The 18,793-nt window shown below is 47.4% G+C and overlaps 7 protein-coding genes and 1 non-coding gene across 9 annotated transcripts; 4 read left to right on the forward strand and 4 right to left on the reverse strand.

Annotated features, from left to right (window-relative positions):
- Nucleotides 1–67: 67 nt before the first annotated feature.
- On the forward strand, nt 68–1,050 carry SPPG_08635 (uncharacterized protein). The gene has a single exon (XM_016756779.1). It carries the CDS (start codon nt 92–94, stop codon nt 995–997), a length of 906 nt encoding a protein of 301 aa, XP_016604079.1. The 5' UTR covers nt 68–91; the 3' UTR covers nt 998–1,050.
- SPPG_08636 (uncharacterized protein) lies at nt 932–4,672 on the reverse strand. Its single transcript, XM_016756780.1, has 6 exons — nt 4,205–4,672; nt 4,002–4,149; nt 3,871–3,929; nt 3,567–3,810; nt 2,642–3,507; nt 932–2,579 (listed from the first exon to the last, which is right to left on the reverse strand). The coding sequence occupies exons 1-6, from the start codon at nt 4,409–4,411 to the stop codon at nt 1,053–1,055; spliced, it is 3,051 nt and encodes a 1,016-aa protein (XP_016604080.1). The 5' UTR covers nt 4,412–4,672; the 3' UTR covers nt 932–1,052.
- Nucleotides 4,673–4,706: 34 nt separating this feature from the next.
- Nucleotides 4,707–5,770, forward strand: SPPG_08637. 2 transcript variants are annotated; one of them, XM_016756782.1, is made up of 6 exons: nt 4,707–4,848; nt 4,932–5,045; nt 5,108–5,179; nt 5,250–5,351; nt 5,413–5,494; nt 5,560–5,770. In XM_016756782.1, the coding sequence occupies exons 2-6, from the start codon at nt 4,956–4,958 to the stop codon at nt 5,586–5,588; spliced, it is 375 nt and encodes a 124-aa protein (XP_016604082.1). In that variant the 5' UTR covers nt 4,707–4,848; nt 4,932–4,955; the 3' UTR covers nt 5,589–5,770. The 2 variants fall into 2 exon arrangements, with proteins under 2 accessions (XP_016604082.1, XP_016604081.1); XM_016756781.1 differs by having other exon boundaries at nt 4,937–5,045.
- Nucleotides 5,771–6,381: 611 nt separating this feature from the next.
- On the forward strand, nt 6,382–10,902 carry SPPG_08638 (uncharacterized protein; the record flags this gene model as incomplete). The annotated part of the gene is made up of 14 exons (XM_016756783.1): nt 6,382–6,802; nt 6,865–6,950; nt 7,016–7,113; nt 7,171–7,276; nt 7,340–7,417; nt 7,483–7,689; nt 7,758–7,868; nt 7,927–7,998; nt 8,072–8,260; nt 8,324–8,416; nt 8,484–8,688; nt 8,754–8,902; nt 8,976–9,792; nt 9,854–10,902. 14 exons carry the CDS (start codon nt 6,382–6,384, stop codon nt 10,900–10,902), a joined length of 3,681 nt encoding a protein of 1,226 aa, XP_016604083.1.
- Nucleotides 10,903–11,137: 235 nt separating this feature from the next.
- SPPG_10209 lies at nt 11,138–11,210 on the reverse strand. The gene has a single exon. It is a non-coding gene; the product is annotated as a tRNA-Arg (tRNA).
- Nucleotides 11,211–12,076: 866 nt separating this feature from the next.
- On the forward strand, nt 12,077–15,126 carry SPPG_08639 (uncharacterized protein). Its single transcript, XM_016756784.1, has 9 exons — nt 12,077–13,219; nt 13,288–13,362; nt 13,422–13,529; nt 13,589–13,664; nt 13,734–13,972; nt 14,042–14,326; nt 14,381–14,436; nt 14,497–14,631; nt 14,696–15,126. The coding sequence occupies exons 1-9, from the start codon at nt 12,176–12,178 to the stop codon at nt 14,895–14,897; spliced, it is 2,220 nt and encodes a 739-aa protein (XP_016604084.1). The 5' UTR covers nt 12,077–12,175; the 3' UTR covers nt 14,898–15,126.
- SPPG_08640 (uncharacterized protein) lies at nt 15,096–16,966 on the reverse strand. Its single transcript, XM_016756785.1, has 2 exons — nt 16,033–16,966; nt 15,096–15,948 (listed from the first exon to the last, which is right to left on the reverse strand). The coding sequence occupies exons 1-2, from the start codon at nt 16,678–16,680 to the stop codon at nt 15,304–15,306; spliced, it is 1,293 nt and encodes a 430-aa protein (XP_016604085.1). The 5' UTR covers nt 16,681–16,966; the 3' UTR covers nt 15,096–15,303.
- Nucleotides 16,967–17,936: 970 nt separating this feature from the next.
- Nucleotides 17,937–18,761, reverse strand: SPPG_08641 (uncharacterized protein). Its single transcript, XM_016756786.1, has 3 exons — nt 18,399–18,761; nt 18,154–18,337; nt 17,937–18,077 (listed from the first exon to the last, which is right to left on the reverse strand). The coding sequence occupies exons 1-3, from the start codon at nt 18,487–18,489 to the stop codon at nt 18,062–18,064; spliced, it is 291 nt and encodes a 96-aa protein (XP_016604086.1). The 5' UTR covers nt 18,490–18,761; the 3' UTR covers nt 17,937–18,061.
- Between the last annotated feature and the right edge of the window lie 32 nt (nt 18,762–18,793).

Below are 18,793 nucleotides of genomic sequence, written 5' to 3' on the forward strand. Positions count from 1 at the left end.
GACGTCAGTTCCGCTGTCAGCATATCTTTATATTCTCGCCCTGGTCTTTCACCAGCTCTTGTCGTATTGCAACCCACCAACACTAAACTCGATGACAGATTCAAATACCGCTTCTGGGACACCCACTGGGACACCCACCGACGTACCACGTCCTCCCAACGATCCCTCACCTCCCGTTCGCACAAAAACCTACTTTAACCACCTCCTAACAGTCGCCAACAAGCTCGCCCCTTACCCCGTCCATAAATGCCATTTACACAACGTCCAACACTTTTTCGCATCCCCCCATCCAGACCCAGAGTCTACCCCAAAACATGTTCGAGAGAACCCTTTTGACCGTATCGTATATTGCATAAACCCCAGTGCAAAAAAAGCTCAAGAACGTGCCCGACTTCGGACTGTATTGGGCGCTTCCCTTTTAACACAAAAGTATAATGACAAGCCCGCCAATATTCGTATGCTGTTTTCAAAAACACCGCAAGGTGCAGCAGCACGAGCGACGACTCGGGCGATACATCGGAAAATGTACGGAAAAGGCTTCTTTGGATTCTTAAAGAAAAAGGAAAAGACATGGATTGAATCTGGCGATCAGTTTGTGAGCCTTATCGAGAAATTTGGAGGTGGGATAATGGATCGAGAGCCCAACACCACTGACAAGGAGAAAAACAAAAACTATGCGCCGCGGTCAGGTCCGGAATATACGTACACCCTCCTTCAAGATGGAACACTGCACTTTTCGCGAGCAGAGTCCCCCCTTTTGGATGTCGCATCAAAGCACTGCATTCATTCGTCTGTAGCAGAGGAGGTGGTGTATTCTGGAACGTTTAGATTAGAAGATCATGATGGGGAGAAGGTGCTGGTGATGGATAATGATTCCGGAACCTACGCACCGAGAACAGACCGAGGCGAGCTACAGCGATTAGAAGGACTTTTGCAATGGAATTTTAAAGGATTAAAAGTTGAAGCCAGAAAGTTTGTACCGCCAGGATTAGAATAGACAAACATGAAATATGATATAATGCTACAAACTACTCTCTTTACACAGCAAGATTTTACGACGTGGAATGCTCGGTACTACCCGCAGCAGCTATACTTGGACTACCGCCTTGGCTTCCTACCTGTTGCGATTGGGAATGAGAGTGAGGCGCAGAAGGATAGGAGGAATGAGGGTTTAAACTTGCTCCTGCACCACTTAAAATGTCAAACCCTCTTGGTCCTAAAAATCCTGGGGAGCTGCCGTGCGGATAGGATTGCACACGATGTTGTGGTAAATGGTGGGGCTGCCGCATAAAATCATCAGCGGGATTCCGTGCGAGGACACTACCCGGAGTGGCACCAGCAGCAGCAGCAAGACCTGCTAGCGGATCATGTCTGTACCCTCTGTCAGCTAATCCCGGCATATGATGGAGCTGATGATGGGCTCCATTCGCATTCAAGTCTCGCTGCCCATGATTCGCCGCTTGCTGGGATGCCAGCATGAGAAGATCAAATCCACTGTTGCGCTGTGCTTGCTGATTGGGTTCAGATATTGGGCGTGGGAGCGGCAAATGTGTTCCCGGATAAGGAAGATGCGCTGCGTACGGTACGGTTGAAGACTCATGGTGAGAAAGATGCCTAATAGGATCCAGCGGAAGGTTCGGGTACGCCCCAAGTGCGGCCTGTGGAGCATGTGACGTATGGGCACGTTCGCCTGCTACATGCTGCCGTTGGTAGTCGCTTGGGTGCATTATATGGGCTGCCCGTTGTGGTCCAGATGAAACCATGTTCAAAAATGGAGGGGTGTTGGTCGAAATCGGGGCCGATGGGGCGGCGTGTCCTGCAAAGGACTGGCCTCTACCATCTGCATGCATTGTTTGCTCAGTAGTGCGGCTCGTCTGGGGAACTCCCTCACCCCCGAGTTCATCCCCTTCGGCCCGCCCTTCCTCATCCTCGCCATCACCAACACTCTCATCACCCTCTCCCTTGAAATCAGTCCTTCTTCTGCGCCTCTTTCGGCCGTCTTCAGGGGGAACCCACTCTTCGTTCACTTTGTAAACACCATTTCCTTCTTTAATCAGCCGTCCTCGATCCACCGCCTTCTTGAGCGCTTGGGAGGCAGACGGGCGGAAATGCTCAGGGAGTTCAGGAATATTTTCTTGCATCCAATGGAAGATAATTCGTGGTTTGGACCCGTGAGGATCTTTTAGTTCGCTGATGGCCAATGCAATCATATCTTCATAGCTTCCTAACGAACTGGACATTCGGCTTCTTTGCCTGCCTCCCACCGTTCCGGGAGTGGATACGCCGCCGAGTGTGGTAAATGAAGGGAACTCTGCTAAACTCGAACCTGGCGTATCGTCTACCTCGCCACTGACGCGACGTGAGCTGGCTGCGGAATAATCATTGCCCTCTTGTTGCTGCACAACGACAATCGGGGCGGGAATTGTCCGTGGGCGTGCTGAGAACGCCAACAAATCACGTGCCTCCAAAAGCGTTGGTCGAGGCGTAACAAGATCGGCAATCTCAGAGTGTCGAACTGCAGCTTGGAATAGGGTGACCGCAAGCGTTTCATGCGGATGTTTCATCAGATAATGGTGCATCTACCATTTTAATTCATGTTGAGGGCGACTTTTAGCAAGAAATAATCAAATACCATGCTTACCTCGCTAAATCGGGTGTGACAAGAAGTGCACATCTTGCCGAGTAACACCTTCTGAACATCTTCCGGAACCTGTGGTGGGCATGGTCGTCGTGGATCAGCAGCAGCACCAAACCCGTTTGTGTCTTGACGAAAAGGCCCTCCTCTGTCGGTGCTCTGTGAGACATCCGTTTCTTCGATGGGTGGCGGATGACCTGCTTCCGGGTCTTCTCTTCCCATATCATGTTTCATCTCATTCTTCAACTCATTAACGTCGGCTACTGCGCTTCTTCGGTCCATGACTTTGGAGCAAACCAAACATCTATCTTCTTCATCTTGCACCGAAGCCATGATTAACCCTGGTCCATGTAAATGCGGAGCATCAACTGCTTTTCTTGGCTTACTGGGCCGTCCGACGCGTCGCTTAGTCTCGAGAGTAGGCATAAGAGGTTGCCCATTTGCCAATGTCATATTGCCGAACGGAATAGGTTCTGAAGCAATCTTGATGGCTTTTTCAGTTCCTTCGCAACTATGACAAAACCAATGCGCCGAGACATCTTCCGCCATCGTGTCCGGAACCGCAGGAGAATGGCAAAGTTGGTGATACGGGGTATCACATGCATCGCAGAGAACAATGCGGTTATGGAATGGTGAATCCCCCCCTGCACATATACTACAAAAGATGCCTCCTTCTGGCACAATCGACGTGATGGGGACCATTTCCATTGGTGAACCGAGTGGAGGCGTTGGGGTGGCAGAAGGAGGAATGCTGTAAGCCCCGCGTCCGCGACCTCGACCTCGGCCCCTCCCACGGGGTCTACCCCTTCCACGTCCACGCACCACCACTCCATTCTCGTCCGGCATCTGCGCGGCTGTGCGTCTTGGTTTGTCTGACGCAGCATTTTGTTCAGCATATATAAGAGCACCCAGATCAGCAATAGTAACCTACATATTGTCGGTTTCATATTCGCCTCAAATATTCTTGGTCTAACCACTTTCCTTCCACTTCGCGATATTCCTACAACAGGATCACTGTTTTCCTCTTCAGAAAATGACTCGTCGTCGTCTGATTCAGATTTTCGACGCCGTTTGACAACTTTTCCGGAACCTGGAGATGGTATACTGATGCGCTCAGGCTCCTCTTCGTACTGGTTATCCGAGTCATGATCGCTTGGCTCATAGTCGTCAGAAATCTACGGGCAAACATATTGTCATGACCGATGGCAGCAATGATATTTGGGCTGGCGATGTACCTCTTCGCCTGCCTCACTCCCATTCTCAGCTATCGATCGCTTCCTTTTGGATCTAGAACCTTTACAGATTTTGGGTGTCAGAAAATATTGAAATACTGTAAGGATGGAGGAGCGTAATGCACGGAAGGTACCTTCTGTTCCTCCAGGCGACGTGGCCCGTGACACATCAGCCGACGAAGTTGTTAAGGAATCCCCTGCCAGAGGTCCCAAGCGTGATTGCTGTCGCTGAGGTGACGTTGGATCGTCCTCCATCTCAAAATCGCCATCATCCTCGTCATTCTATTAGATTACTTCAGATCACATTCCCGGGAAATAAACAGCGTTTGGTGCCTACCCATTGGTCTCCGCTGCCATTTTCTCGTCTCTCATTAGTCTTTCCCCTCGAATCCTGCTGTGGTAAGAGGGCTGCGAGACGCTGTTGTGGTGTAGGCCCAGGTGCCATATCTTCAACATCAGAGATTTCTTGCATTTCCGTCTGGTGTGATGTCTCATGTTCTCCCAGGAATGTCCCAGGATTGTATGGTTGCTGTATTGACTCCATCCCGAAATATCGTCTTACGGGCTGGATTTCAGAGCATCAACACCTTGATGATCGGTTCGAGTGATCTTGCGAATACAAATATGCAGGCTTGAATTCAATCGTCACAATACGGAACACCCTTTGAATTTCCGGTGTCGTCAAATCACCCAAATATCCCCTAACACATAAGAAATAGACGTTTAAAACAAGACAGGAATGGTGACCTCGTCGTCCGCCCGATCGAAAAAAAAAGGTGAGATGGCCTAAAGCTTGTTGGTCAATAGTTCAACTATAACTGCGAAAGGGGTCTCAAAAGGTTTAGCAGCCTTTGATGGCACAGCATGGGCTGTGCCACTCTTCACGTGCCATTGTCCGAAAGTCAATCTGCACGCCGAAAAGCCAGGAAAACGAACGGCCCGTCGAGGAATCCATCTTGCGCCTATCGTTAACCTTTGCACGTAAGTCTCTCCATGCCAGTTTACACCATTTGCAGTCGTTGTTGTGTGCTAATATTGTGTTCTAACGTATCTTAAATGTGCAGAACAGTACATATAACTCAGCAGAAATGGCAGACCCAAACGTTGTGGCAAGACAGTTTGTTGATTACTACTACCAGACCTTTGACACAAACCGAGGGAATTTGACTGGTCTTTACGTGAGTGCCATATTGTCATTGTTTTCTAGGATATGTCGCTTATTGCAATGACAACCGTGTAGAGAGATATGTCCATGTTGACATTTGAGGGCCAACAATTCGCAGGAGCCAAGAACATTGTTGAGAAGCTTACCGTACGTAGGGGACATGGGAGCGGCTACGAAAGTTGATCCACTTTTAATGATTGCTTTTGATCATTAATAGGGCCTTCCATTCCAACGCGTCGTCCACAAAGTCTCGACTTGTGACGCACAACCTGGAGGTCCCCAACAAAGCATCTTGGTGACTGTCACTGGACAATTGCTTGTGAGTGTGTCCCCTAGTTTCTACTAATATTTCAACCAATTTCTAATTTTGATATCTCTAGATTGATGAGGAAACACAGCCACAGTTCTTTTCTCAAACATTCCACTTGTACCCTGAAGGGAACAGCTTCTTTGTGTACAACGGTATGTTGAACCGCATTCTAATTTATCGATACGAGAATGGTCTTCTAATGTGTCTTTGGCTGCAGATGTGTTCCGTCTCGTCTTGGGAATGTAAAAACGACCCAATACTGGACACAGATTCTAATATACATTCTACTGCCTGCTACTCGCGTACTTTGGCTATATTTGGCTGAATTGGAAAGAGGATGTGTATTTGACCCATTACAGATCCTGTGTTCACCGCGAATCGTCACGAAGTCTGGCATAGTTCAATGCCCACAGTTACCCACTTCATCTCTCATTTGTGATTTCTTACCTGCAATTATCTTGCCATGGGAACAAACGTGCATAATTGTCCGCACATTTGTTCTATCAGCTGTGGAGTGCGCTGTGTCCATCGGACAGTGTTCGAGATCGAAACCGTTAAAATTATTTCGAAAAGGTTGACACCCCCTTGCAGTTTGGACGAACCTTACTTGAACCATGTACCAGCATGCACTGTGATATCATGGTTTGACTAGTGCATGCTTAACTATGTCTCCAACCAAGGGTCTTATTTGTCATTGGTTTGATGCAAAGAACAAGGGGCAGATACCAAAGATCCTACCAGTTCCAATGCTGCGTCAGCGATCGACTCCACGTGACTCATCCGTCGTCGCTTGACAGGGACCTTTCCTCGCTGGCGACTGATCTCTCATTTGTTGATAAGACCAAGGAAATCTATCTCAAACTGCATTCTCTTAGCGGGTCTGGATGCCTTCCACTCTCGCGACACTCATGGGTTCTGGGTCTTGCATATGATGCTCCCGACTGCCGCGTGGTGCGATTCAAAGCAAAGCGCACTTTAGTGTCACTCCACTCTTGTGCTTCACCTTTACCTTAATATGTCGGCGTCTACACTTTAAAACATGCACGACGTGACGTTTTTAAAGAGGACACCACGATCAGTCCCAAAAACTGAGGTGTGGGTGGATATCGTCTCAACCAGGTCGACGCCCGGCCCATTTACTCCAGCCCGTACCAGTGCGAGAACACGAGCACATACCACAGTTCACACAAGCCGAACGAGACTATTTGGCAGTCATGCAAGAGGGAAACGCAAACTACTTGGAGCTGGCAACTGCTCGGAGCCTGAAACACCCGCATTCACATCCGAGGCTCTTCGTCTGTTCAAGATCGCCCAGAAGAAAGTCTCGTCGAACGTTAAAGAACAGTTTGACGTAGATGCTTATTCTCCTCGAAATGCAAGAACCCCTAGAAAACCTGCACAAGTGATCCACGAACCCCTCTTCGTACCTCCGAGCTCTCTAGATCACAACAAGCTACCTGGTGTGTGGCCGCAAACAAATATGGTTGCTTTGTGTGCTAATTGTCTTGCATCATAATTGCAGTATCATCTTCGCCTGACGCTATTCAATTTATATTGTTTTGCTACACCTTTGCTGATTTCTTGGGGTGGCGAAAGCTCGATATCCACGTAGGCCCTGAGGTTGTTATTAGCCGGAAATGGATGTTGAGTCCATTTACGTATGTCATCTATAGCTGCTTGAGGAAGAACTTGTCAAGGGTGACAGTCTGTACATAATCGAAATTATTATCAAGTTGTTGCGCAAAGTAGGACACTCTACGGATAATATAATGTAAGTAATAGAGAACATCCGTGTATACCGAGAAGGTCTTAATATGAATGACTTTAGGCTTTCAAACTGGGAAGAAACTCTTCGATTCCACACGTCAGTGCGACGGCAGAGTGATTTGTGGCCGCGGGATGTCACTTTCGCACTGCTTGACGTACCTGCACGGGTTAGTTTAATGTTTATTTTGACATTCAATTGCTAGCAAAGCGTTTATTTGTCGGTGTCCTAGCTTCGCCTTCTCCGAGAGTTGTGCGACTGGGTTTTGGAAAAGCAAAAGAAACACCTTGGAATGAGGCCGCACAGAATGGTAGGTGCTCGAGTTTCGGTTTATTTGTAAGGGGTAAGAGCATACTGATCATCTCTTTCGAGTAGCGTTTTCTACCTGTTGCGGTGGATGACGTAGCGATGCAGCAGAGGCGCTACGTATATTGGCATTTTGGAATTGGGGCATTAAATCAGCGGCTTTATTGCCAAGTGCTGAGTTGGCGACAGATTGGTGAAGCGTCGTCGCCACCAGAGGAGGGAGAGAACGAATCTTTAGACGTCCTGGAGCTGTCAAATCCCGGCGTCCTTCACGTGGTAAGGTCCATAAGGGTTTATAAAAGTCTCTTCCTTATCTCTTATGCTTCTCCACCGTGCAATGCAAGGTAGCCTCGACCCCCGAATCGTGGGCGATGTTTCTAAAGAAAGTGAAAGGTAGTCGGGTTCCTGCGCATAAACTTTTGCGAGCACAGTTCACCTCTCTCGCACGCCGAAAGGTATGGAACAATTCTTTCCCAAGCGCAAATGGTCTGCTAATGTCCTTATTTTTTGAAGGCCGCTGTAGAGGCGAGCAGCGAAGTGACGAACAAAGACGAAGAACACATCAGTGTGGATGGTTTAGCAGCGGTAAGGATTGCCGCTGATGGAACCGACGGCTTGGAAACTGCTCCTACTCTATATTGACAATCGTATGCGGTAGGAACTACTGCATGACCAAGAAATCATGGTGGAAAAGAAGCGAAAGGCTGAGGAAGGAGAGGAAGAACGAATTCGCAGATTAGAACGACTACGAGCAGCACGAGAAGCTGCACGGCAACCTACTCCAGAGAAGAAAGCGTCCACAGAGGCGTCACATAATGTAGAACGACGAAGGACGAGGTTGGCAAAGGTACGTTCCCATGCATATGCAAATCGACTGGTGCATGCCTTTAAGTGAAAAAACGACAAAAAGAGTGCCAAAGAAGCAGCGCCAGCACAACCGATTGTTTCTAAAACTACAGCGTGTGACGAGCAATTGCGAATACGAAAGACACTAGCTAGGAAGGTATGAATCGAAGTCGGAACCTCCGAATTGGCACTCCAAGGACCTTAATGCTTTCATGTCGTTTTAGCAATATGAGCTTTTCACTGACGTGGACAAACATACCAAGAGCGAAGAATATCGGAGTATGATCGCCGAAGGGACGCATATCCCACTGTGGCACATTTTGACAAACATACTGTGTGACCTATCCATTTGGGATGTTTCACTCAAGCCACGGCTTTGGGTGCGGAATCTCTATGGTCTGCAGTACGATCCAGATCTAGAAAAACGAGGTATGCGAGATATCTTTGCAAACACTTGGCGCGCACACCATAATCTTTTTGTTCTGTTATGGTAGAAATGGACTTTATCGTCAAAAATGCGTGCAAACATCTCGTAGATGGGTTGAAACGACATCCATCTCACGAACCATTCTTCGAACCGATAGACCCTGCTCAAGTGCCTGGTTACGACGAGGTTATCCGATACCCCATGGATCTCAAAACGGTACGCCTTTTGCCTTTGCTATGCAGAGAATGATTGAATTTGCCGGAAAGTGTGATTAATGTGCTCGTGACAGGTTTATGTCAAGGTCATGGTGGACGAGTATCGGGCCTTTTCTGAATTCGTGGCCGACATACTTACCATATTCCGCAATTGTCGAATTTTCAATGAATCAACTTCTCCTATCGTGTACGAATGCTTGCAACTGGAGCTACGCTATGTGGAATTGTGCTGTTGTTTGGGAATGGTCATCGGCCATTCAGGTGAAGGGCTGGACTGGGATGATCCATTCCTGTTGTTTGAGAGAAATCGGCAGGCGAAGACGCCCTTTCCAAAAGGAAAGCGACCCAGGAAGCCAAAGAATGTGAAGACGGATGCATCATATACCTCATCACACGATGCTGAAGCGCCTGCACCGGCCAAACGTGGGCGCAAGAAAAAGAAGTTGGATGTACCTAAGGCTCCAAATGGATTCGCGATCGACCCTCTGTTCGGGATGGGGATAGAGATGCCACATTTCGACATTGGGGATAATTTTTTGCTTCTTAATCAAGGTATCCTGGGGTCCGCCCCAGGCCTAGGTTCGTACGAAAATATGTTGCCCAACGCACCTCCTGGTATACACGAAACCGTGTCTACGATGAGTGGAGTTTCACCAAGCTTTGCCGCAGTCACTGCTTTTGAGGGCTATGAACTCACGAGCTCCGTTGAACCAACAGCCATTCCTGTGTGGACCGACGTACCAAGCGAGATTGGTCCCGCCTGTTCAGCAACTCAGATTCCAATATACCCTAATTTTGGGGCCATGCTTGAGGATACGGGGGCCACTACACAGGAATTCGAAGTTCATGACACCCCGTTCGCGTTTGGGGATGTTTATCAGGTTAATGAAGGTAGGCAAGCCTCTGTCTGTCAGCGCTGGGAAGAGACATGATATTGACATGTTTCCAACAGCACTTGGGCTTAACATGACGTACGTAAATGCGATTTCGGATAAGGAGAGCGACAAGGAACCCTGCCTGGAGGAGAACATAACATCAAGCATGCGCATACAGGAAATACTATCAACATTCGACAATGATGTACAAGTGCCCAATGCTGATGGTCTTGCCATGAGACCTGGAAGTCCGATGCCGGAGAAGATCGTTGATAAAGAGCCTGGCGTGGATGAGAGCGCAACAACATCATCCAATAGCATACAAGAAATTCCATCGACATACGGTGAAGATATAGGAGATTCAACTGCTCTTGGGCTTACAATAGGACAAGAAAACGCGATCCCAGAGAAGAAGGAGGCCTACAACCCACCTGTTATGGATGACAGCGCACAGTCGGGGATACAAGAAATGGCATCAACAATCATGGAAGATGTACACATTTCAGAAGGCCTTGGCTTAACGGTAGCGCAAGGAAGCGCGATCGCAGAAAAGGAGATTGATCAAGAACTTGTTATGGACGAGAGCACAAAATCGGGCACTAGCATACAAGAAATGCCATCAACAATCGTGGACGATGTGCACGACGTGCAGGCTTCAGAAACTCTTGGCCTAATTTCTTGCGCCGTCACCGAAAACGAGAGCGATCAAGAACTTGTTATGGACGAGAGCACAAAATCGGGCACTAGCATACCAGAAATGCCATCAACAATCGTGGACGATGTGCACGCTCCAGAAGCTCTTGACCCAACGATGGCACAAGGAAGCGCGATGCCAGAGAACGAGACCAATCAAGAACCTGACCAGGATGAAGATGGAGAGGAAGCAAATTCTGGCACTCGGATGGACATCCCACTGGAAATGTCATCTATATCGGATGAAGTCAGACATCCTGACGGTCTGCAAGGTAATGCATCCAATGATGGAAAAAGCAGCTGGACTGCGACCTGTTCATCCGTTATGGATGTTGCATCTTTAGTTCTTGTGGAAACTGCAGAGGTGGATGATCAAGTTGGTGTGGGCCGAAGAAGGAGTCTCGAGAATGCTGGGTTGAGAGTAGACCGATAAAGATGAGCACTTGGCATTTTTTATAATAAGGAGAGGCCGTCAGTTACTGAGTTGCTTATATTGGGTGCCGTTTTGAAGAATCTTTCTTCGTCTTTCTAAAATTCATTTGTAGTAAATTTCCTGATACGGGAGTAGGGATATGCCCTATCGCTCCCAATAGTATGTGTTTACCAAAAGTATATAAAAATACGGCTGAGGATAGAGGGAAAAAAAATAAACCGTGGCTACGTATCAGCACCCCCGGCGGGACTCGAACCCGCAATCTTTGGATTAGAAGTCCAACGTGATCTCCATTACACTACGGGGGTGGTCGAAATATTAGCTGACCATGTATCTTATAAAGATATCCTGACTCACTTGATTTGCCATAAATGTTTTAATGCACGTTGCTCGAACTATAATGTATTTAGGTAGTAGACATCCTGCTTTCACTGAAGCATATTTCAGCTTACTACAGCTACCTGCAAATTCTTCAAAATTCTTCAAACATTAAAATACGTGATGGTAATACCCGATTCCCTCAATATCCACCATTGACTTTGTAGTACGACATGGAGGTGTCAACTAGATGACCAAAGTCAATCCTCTCCACACACAAAAGATCCTGCAGATGTCCGACCCAATGCTAGATTTGCATATGGATGTGTCGTACTTGGCAGAGTAAGATTCATCGTTGGATTGTGCCGGTTGAAGTTACATGAGGAATCACTTTTTGTTGCACATGCTTCCTCAGAGTACGTCCACGTCGTGCTTGTCACCTCACGGCCATGCCGCCCGTAGTTTGTACCAGATTTGCAGTCATTTCAGATATATTCTGGTAGTTTGGGCACAGATTTCGAAAAGAAATCTTGCCATTCGACAAGGATGTGAAGTAAACAAAGACCAAGAGGAGCTGAAGTGCACCCGGGCGTTTCCTCCCCTTTTTCATGTTTTCTCTACATCTGAACGCTTTTCACCTGTATCATCCGAGGCAAATGAGCCATTTACAAGGAACATCAAATCCATAAACCTCTTTTTGCCCAACCCTTTTCTGATCTTCGTCTGCGTTCAGCCCGCAAGGCCGTGCAAAGGAAAAATTGTGGCACAAAACCTTCGTGATTTCGTAAGCAGGGCTATCACATGGGCTAAGCACGAGCACCCCGCCGATCAACCCCCCTGTCGGTTTTCGTTTATACCGGGCGTACTTTAACCACCGCCGATAGTGGCGATCTCTTTCCAGCCGAGCTTTTCCTCTAGTATTCACAGTGTAGGCCCATGCTTTCCCGGCTCAAGCATGACTTCGGCCCTGTCTCGAAATCCGGAACGAGATCGCCCCACGTCCTTATTGACCAACCTGCTTAGACCTGTCAAAATCTCTAGAAAGAAGGACAGGCCCCCACTTCCACTTTTCTTTCCCTCTGGTTCGGGTGAGGATGTCCGAAAAAGCAATGCGCCTGCTGTTACCCGACCGAGAGAGAATGTTGGGCCACCGACATTTTCTCCCTTTTCTCCCATGACATCCTCGAACGAGTATGATGAGCGTTCTCCGCTGTTACAAACGCAGTCAGCAAGTCAAGAGTCAACCTTATTGCGAAGGGTGACGACTTATGGAGGGTTGAATGACGACTACGACCGGCTCTGCTCGTCTGCCGTACCCCTGGGTCCGAGTTTGATGCCATCGACTCCTGCAAGACTTTCACGCCCCCGATCTATCTCAGCCCCTGGCAATTGGTCTGCCCCGTTAACATCATTGCGCAGCGCAGATGGAAGCGACGAGGAGATAGTACCCGTTTTCCTGACGCATGCGATGGAGGGGCCAGTTGATTCTCGCCGATCGTTGGCGTTGTCTCGTTCGACGCGCTTGATGAGCGTCCCAAAACTATTGAATCGACGCCCAGTGAGTATCGCGGGTGATAGACGAAAGTCTACTATTGATTTGGAGGAATCTTGTGCTCCTCGCCTCCCCCCGTGTCAAATCGCAGAATCACCCACGTCATTGGAATCAGCTTTCATCACGGAGCTTTGTGGTGTTACACCTGATGCCGAAAGTATCTATGAATCAGAGTCAGAAGAGAGCGATACCTCCTCGTCAAAGGAGGAGCACCGAGGGGCAGATTGGTTGAATAGGAGCAGACCGCATGAGCTGGCGAGGGAACTACCGGGAGAGAGACCCTCGGCATCCGATGGCTCCGAACGCAATCCTTTTTTGGTTGAACAAGGTCCAGAAAACGAGGTCCGACAGCAGCTGTATATGGATTTTAGCGCACTGGAAGCGAATCATGCCGAGAGCTGTAGATCTGGTGTGCTGAATCCACTGGGTAGCACTGAACCATTCGCTGTGGGTGTCACTTTCTGTGGAAGGCTCGCTATCGTCGCATAGTGGTACTCATCCTTATCTCTTTTCAGGATCTCGTGTCCACAGAAGCACAATGTGTCTTTTACTCGTCGTCGGTAGGAGGTGTTCGAGCGCGTAGCTTTCAGGTAAGCGAGCAAAAGATGTACGACTTGGTCAAATCAGACCTTTGATCGATGGACTGTAGGATTTTGCAGGCGAGACGGGTCACTGGTTAAGAGATCGAGCGGCTGAAGGCACATTCTGGATAGACTTTCATAAACCCTCGGAGCATGATTTAGATCTTGCGTCCAAGGTATGCAGGATACATCCAGCCAGATTACGTTGCGAGCGGTTGTTCATGAACGTTGGTAGGTCTTTTCGATTCATCCCCTGACGATTGAAGATATCTGCAATGGTGACATTGAACGCGAAAAGTGCGAGGCGTACAGTAAGTTCGGGCATGTTTTTGCTGTCGTGGCTGGCGGCCTAACTCTGGTCGCTGCTATGATTCAAAAAGACGACTACCTTTCCATTACTGTTCGAAGCGTTGATCTCTACGATGAAGCTGGGACTGATATTGAAGCTGCCACGCTTTCGATCCTCGTTTACCCCGATTGCATATTGAGCTTTCATAGCGATCCTCTTCCTCATATTCCGGCTGTTATTCAACGGCTGACCAAAATCCATAACCTAACTGAACGCAAATTTAAGCAACATTCGACAAAGTTCTTTCACTCTGCATGGATATGTTATTTGGTATGATGTGCAAGTTGTATTTGACTATTCGTTTGGGGCTTTTCTCACAAAGGAATACGCGGGTGACAGCTTATCGATGAAATTCTCAACAGCATCGGTCCACTCACGCGCCACCTGGAACGTGAAGCAGATGACATTGAGAATCTCGTTCTCTACTCATGGAATGACGAAGGGAAGCTGGACCATGATACTGATATGTTGAGACGGATTCATGGAGCGCGGAAAAGGGCTATAGCGTTGATGAGATTGATGGGAGATAAACCGCGGGTTCTCAAAGGAGTGGCAAAAAAGGGGATGAAGTGGAAAGAAAAGCTGTTTGGCGATGAATTGGGGTTGTACTTTGAAAGTTTACAGGTAGGATGATGCTTTGGCTGTCACTATCGAAAACCTCTAAAACGTTCTCGCAAGGATCGCACACTTGCTATCCTGCAAGGCTTGCGACATTTCGATGATATGTTGACCAGGTAAGCGGCCTTGCGATGTTATGGTGTTACAATTCCACTCAAAGCTCATCTCCTGCGCAGATGCCACTCTGAGTATCTGGCTGAGATCAACATCTCGCTGACGGCTGCCTCTAAACGCACCAATGAACTTATGCGGAAAACCACCGCCGTCGTGACACTCCTGGTTCCTTTGGGAGTGTTAACAGGACTGATGGGGTAATATCTGCTAAAGATGTCCTGTTTAAACTTTTGCTCACACATTGTTCATCCCACGTTTTAGAATGAATGTCCGCATTCCGGGTCAAGGCCGCGAAGATTTGACGTTTTTCGGGATCTATGGATTCATCATGTGCGGTCTCCTAGGTTGGATGTATCGTCTTGCGATTAAATGGCACTGGTTTTCCGATACAGTTCCAGGAAATGAGGAGCAAGCCAACGATACGCGGGTCGAAGTGCGATGGGATGGGTATCAGGCACTATGACCCTCCCGATGGTGTCATATTTGGTGCAAATGCGGTGCATATGGGATGTAGGATAGGGCGTTCTGTAACTAATTGTAAATCTGGGGGTTTCGAGGGATTGTATATTTGCTGCAACGTAATTTATAGTACACTGTCACTTGAACAATCCAAGATACATCGAAAAGTAGTAGCTCAAGTCACAAAACGACAATCAAAAATGGGGGAGGAATTTTTCGTCAGCAAGCTTTTTAAATACAATAGATAAATTCTTTTATACAATGACATGACTACAACTATTTCTACATATGCACAAAAAAATGCTATGAAAAGGTATATACCTCCTCACCATTGTCTATGTTCTAAAAACCGAACCCAAAAAAAATATCTTCAAAAGAAGATCATGAAATACGGTACTACAAACCAGTTTCTAATTTTTATCATTAGGTTTTTTTCCCCAGTCACTTTGGGTACTTGTGTTTTGCATCTCAGCATGTATGTCATATGCAACCTTTCGTAAAGACTCTGCAAGACGATCATGAATTGATGGGGCATACTTGTTAAGGATATGTTCTATTCGCGCAATGTTTGGTTGAGAGGGTTGTGGGGTGGAGGGTGTCGCAGGTGGGAGGTGATCGGTGGAAGGATGTGGTGAGGTTGCGCTGGAATGCGACTGTGTTCGGTGTTGTTGTTGGAGACGATGGCATTCAGCTCTATGCGAAACGTTTTCCTCGTGCAGAGAGTTTATCTGACGACGGAGGGCGGCAACCTCGGATCGCAGACTATAATTCTCTTGTCGGAGCTTTGTGCAGGTTTCATGAAGGTCGCGGAGATATCTAACAGACTCGTCCAAGCGATCACCGCCTGGTGGTAGAGGCGACGGTGGCGGTTGTTGTTGTTGTTGTTGTTGTTGTTGGTAATAGATGGGCGGACCAGGGGCAGGGGGTGTGAACGGCGAGTGAGCTGGAGGAAGATAGATAGGTGGACCGTACGGGTTGGGAGGGACTTGGAGGATAGGGGATTGTGCGTGAGGGAGTGACATGGGTGATGCAATACGCTTGCGGTGGGATATGGACTGGGTTGGAAAAAATCAAAAGGAAATTTTAATATGTGTGTGTGTGTGTATGCAAAATGATCACCAAGTCAATGCTATATGTACCTCTTCCTCTTCTGAAAGCCCTCGCTTGGCTGGTATTTGAACAAATCTCTTGTGTTTCTCCATGTACGCCACCAAACCCAACAGCCGGTCTGCTTCGTCTTCGCTCACAGCTGGGTGGCCGTCGTCGTCTCGAGCCGTTCTTCTCGCCCGTAACCGCTCAATAAGCTCTTGTTGCTTTTTCGGACTCAGGTCATGAAAATCCGCTCTACACAGCGTCCCTTTTGTCTTTAGCCGAATCTGGACATACGGGTGGCCATCTATATGTGAAAACCAGGCAATGTCTGAAATATCTTGCACGTTATTTAGTTGGGGAGGCTTTAAGAGAGGGAGCTCTTCGAGTTCGGACAAGGTGGCAGGACTCTGCATTTTGTGTGTTCCTTGTTGGGGTGATTGCTGTCGCGATGGTTGTAATGGTTGCAGTGATGGTTGTTGTTGTTGTTGTGATTGAGACATGGCTGGTGGAGGGGCTTGTGGTTGTGGTTGTGGCGGAAGCGAGGGATGTGACAAGGACGCCGCGGCCATGGAAGGAGGAGGAGGAGGTGACATTCTTTGATTGTATTGGAGAGACGGATGGGGCGGAGGCAGCATCCTCGGGTGATGACTTTGTTGACGGTGGGGTGGAGGCTCACCTTTTCTGTTGTCATCCATGGCGATGGAAATTCCGTGTGTGTGTGTGTGCGTGTGCAATTAACACTACTTTATTTTAACCCCCTGATTGGTTTTTGGGAAAGCAAAATGATGCCACGTTGGGGCTGGGGAGGAAATTGTCGTGCCCTGTTAAAAAGGAAAAAGATGACGAACTGCCTTGTGCATTGCAAGCGTGAAAAGGGCAAAAGGAAAGAAAACGTAAAGGCGAAAGGGAATCCTAAAATTCAAACAAAAAAAAATAGAAAAAAGAAAACACACAACGTCCAAGAAAGCAACACCAAAAGGCAAACAAAAAGCAACACATCGGAAGGTCCGGTCGTTGAAAAATCCCGTCTTCAAGCGCCAAGCAACCAAACCTTTGCATCGACGTTCCAGCAATCTGGTTCGGAAAGAGTTTTTCACTTTAATTTAAAGTACGTTTCACAAAATGTTTTCCACCTTCCTTAAAAGGAAACTATCGATGTTAAAATTACCCAAAAAGATTTTTTTTTCGGCATCGGAACCAAAGCGGCCCGTTTCCATCGTTTCAAAGCCATGGTTAAAAAGTTGTTTGTTTACATAAGTCAAATGTAGATGGGGATGGGGTGTGCTATATTGGATATTCCAGAACCGGAGCTTCCGGACAGAGCAGAAAAGGAGCAAGAGCCGCAAGAAAGAGGCAAGGAAACCACAATCGAGCACAAGTCTCAAAAATATGTCGTTTGAAAACAGATTATTGCATGGATGTATTTTATCTTGCTTTCTATTTCATGGTTCAGAGCTTTTCCTTTGCTGTTAGAGATGAAAAAAAAGGATCCACAAGGCCCTAACCAATCCCTTGAACCTATCCGATGGGAACTCTATGGATCCTTGAACACTGTGAAATGAAATTGCTAATCCCGTGTGTGGTCGGAGTTTCACTTGCAACAAAAAAATCTGTCAAAAAGGAAGAACGAACAAAAGCAAGAACCACTCATCAGGCATCAGAGTGTCGACCAGATCGATTGCTGCAATGTACACCAGCTCCTTTCCGCCGTGTTTTGACAGTTGAGACCAAAAAAGAAAAAGGTTTCCAGTCGCTGGGAACGGAAGCCTCGTTTTGGTGTGGACTTTTAAAGTTTTTGGCAGCTCCGCAGAACACCCGCGTGGCTGATGGAAAATTGTTTGGCAGAAACAGTGTTCTAAAGTGGAGATGTGCTCCAGCCATTGCAAATAATCCCCAACCTCCACATGACACGGATCAAAACGACATGAGCATATGAATTACATATTTCCATCAACCACGATCACGATGATCAAAGGGATATAACTTTTTTTTTATTTCTCAAACGAAACTACATTTATACAACGATATCCTGTTTCCACCACATTTCAAAATCTGTACAGTGTAGTGTGGTCACATTTACTGGTTGAGTTTGCTAATGAACGAATCAAAAACACCACAAAATTAGCTCACCACCAAAACATTGTAATATACAATTCTCTCAAACTCACTCTTTGACATCAGACTTTGCGCGATCGGCACGACCTTCCGCTTCTTTGGAGTCGTTGCCCGTGATGGCGCCCCACGTCTGCTTGGCCCATCCAGTGATGCCCTCGCCAGCAGCTTCAGCTCGATTTTGAGCTTTTGCACTCTCGTTTTCAGCGTTACCCTTTAGGTTTTGCGCTTTGCCCTCAGCTATAATAATCAAAAGCGTTAGATAAACATTTCCCGTCAAAACAAAATTTGAAATGTGTACCTTGCCATTGCTCGTTGCCGGTCACATTGCCAAGAGTTTCCTTTGCGGAACCAGCGGCCTTGTCAGTGATTCCAGATTGACGAGAAGCCATTTTGAATGTTTTTGGTAGATTGGTAAAGAGTGTTGGTTGTTTTGAAAAGTTACAAGTCTTTTGAATGCGAATGAAATTATGTGGAAATCTGAGGCAAGCCCGTTCCTTTTATGCTTTTTCTTTGAATCGTTGCCCTCCATTGCCAATGTCCCTTCAGAAACAGGTTGCAGAGCGAAACAGACTCTAAGCCTGACGTCAGGGATCAACTGATGACGTGATGACGCGCCCCGCCTTGCTAATCCCACTTTCCCCTTCCGCCCCACCAAAATCCCGTCATTGTCAAACACTTTTTACAGTCATTCAA

The sequence above is a fragment of the Spizellomyces punctatus genome (assembly GCF_000182565.1).
Source record: "Spizellomyces punctatus DAOM BR117 chromosome Unknown supercont1.23, whole genome shotgun sequence".
NCBI classification, from domain to species: Eukaryota; Fungi; Chytridiomycota; class Chytridiomycetes; order Spizellomycetales; family Spizellomycetaceae; genus Spizellomyces; species Spizellomyces punctatus.

Bases quoted from the DNA above. Each gene is read 5' to 3' on its own strand.
- SPPG_08635 (XM_016756779.1), top strand. From the start codon at position 92: ATGACAGATTCAAATACCGCTTCTGGGACACCCACTGGGACACCCACC.
- SPPG_08636 (XM_016756780.1), bottom strand. From the start codon at position 4,411: ATGGAGTCAATACAGCAACCATACAATCCTGGGACATTCCTGGGAGAA. The intron at 3,930-4,001 runs GTACCTTCCGTG...AAATCTGTAAAG, and splicing joins GTCGCCTGGAGGAACAGAAG to GTTCTAGATCCAAAAGGAAG. The intron at 3,508-3,566 runs GTAGGTTACTAT...ATGCTGCGTCAG, and splicing joins GAATATGAAACCGACAATAT to ACAAACCAAGACGCACAGCC.
- SPPG_08637 (XM_016756782.1), top strand. From the start codon at position 4,956: ATGGCAGACCCAAACGTTGTGGCAAGACAGTTTGTTGATTACTACTAC. The intron at 5,352-5,412 runs GTGAGTGTGTCC...TGATATCTCTAG, and splicing joins CTGTCACTGGACAATTGCTT to ATTGATGAGGAAACACAGCC. The intron at 5,495-5,559 runs GTATGTTGAACC...CTTTGGCTGCAG, and splicing joins CAGCTTCTTTGTGTACAACG to ATGTGTTCCGTCTCGTCTTG.
- SPPG_08639 (XM_016756784.1), top strand. From the start codon at position 12,176: ATGACTTCGGCCCTGTCTCGAAATCCGGAACGAGATCGCCCCACGTCC. The intron at 13,220-13,287 runs GTGGGTGTCACT...ATCTCTTTTCAG, and splicing joins GTAGCACTGAACCATTCGCT to GATCTCGTGTCCACAGAAGC. The intron at 13,973-14,041 runs GTATGATGTGCA...CGCGGGTGACAG, and splicing joins CTGCATGGATATGTTATTTG to CTTATCGATGAAATTCTCAA.
- SPPG_08640 (XM_016756785.1), bottom strand. From the start codon at position 16,680: ATGGATGACAACAGAAAAGGTGAGCCTCCACCCCACCGTCAACAAAGT. The intron at 15,949-16,032 runs GTACATATAGCA...TTTCCAACCCAG, and splicing joins GGCTTTCAGAAGAGGAAGAG to TCCATATCCCACCGCAAGCG.
- SPPG_08641 (XM_016756786.1), bottom strand. From the start codon at position 18,489: ATGGCTTCTCGTCAATCTGGAATCACTGACAAGGCCGCTGGTTCCGCA. The intron at 18,338-18,398 runs GTACACATTTCA...TGATTATTATAG, and splicing joins CGGCAACGAGCAATGGCAAG to CTGAGGGCAAAGCGCAAAAC.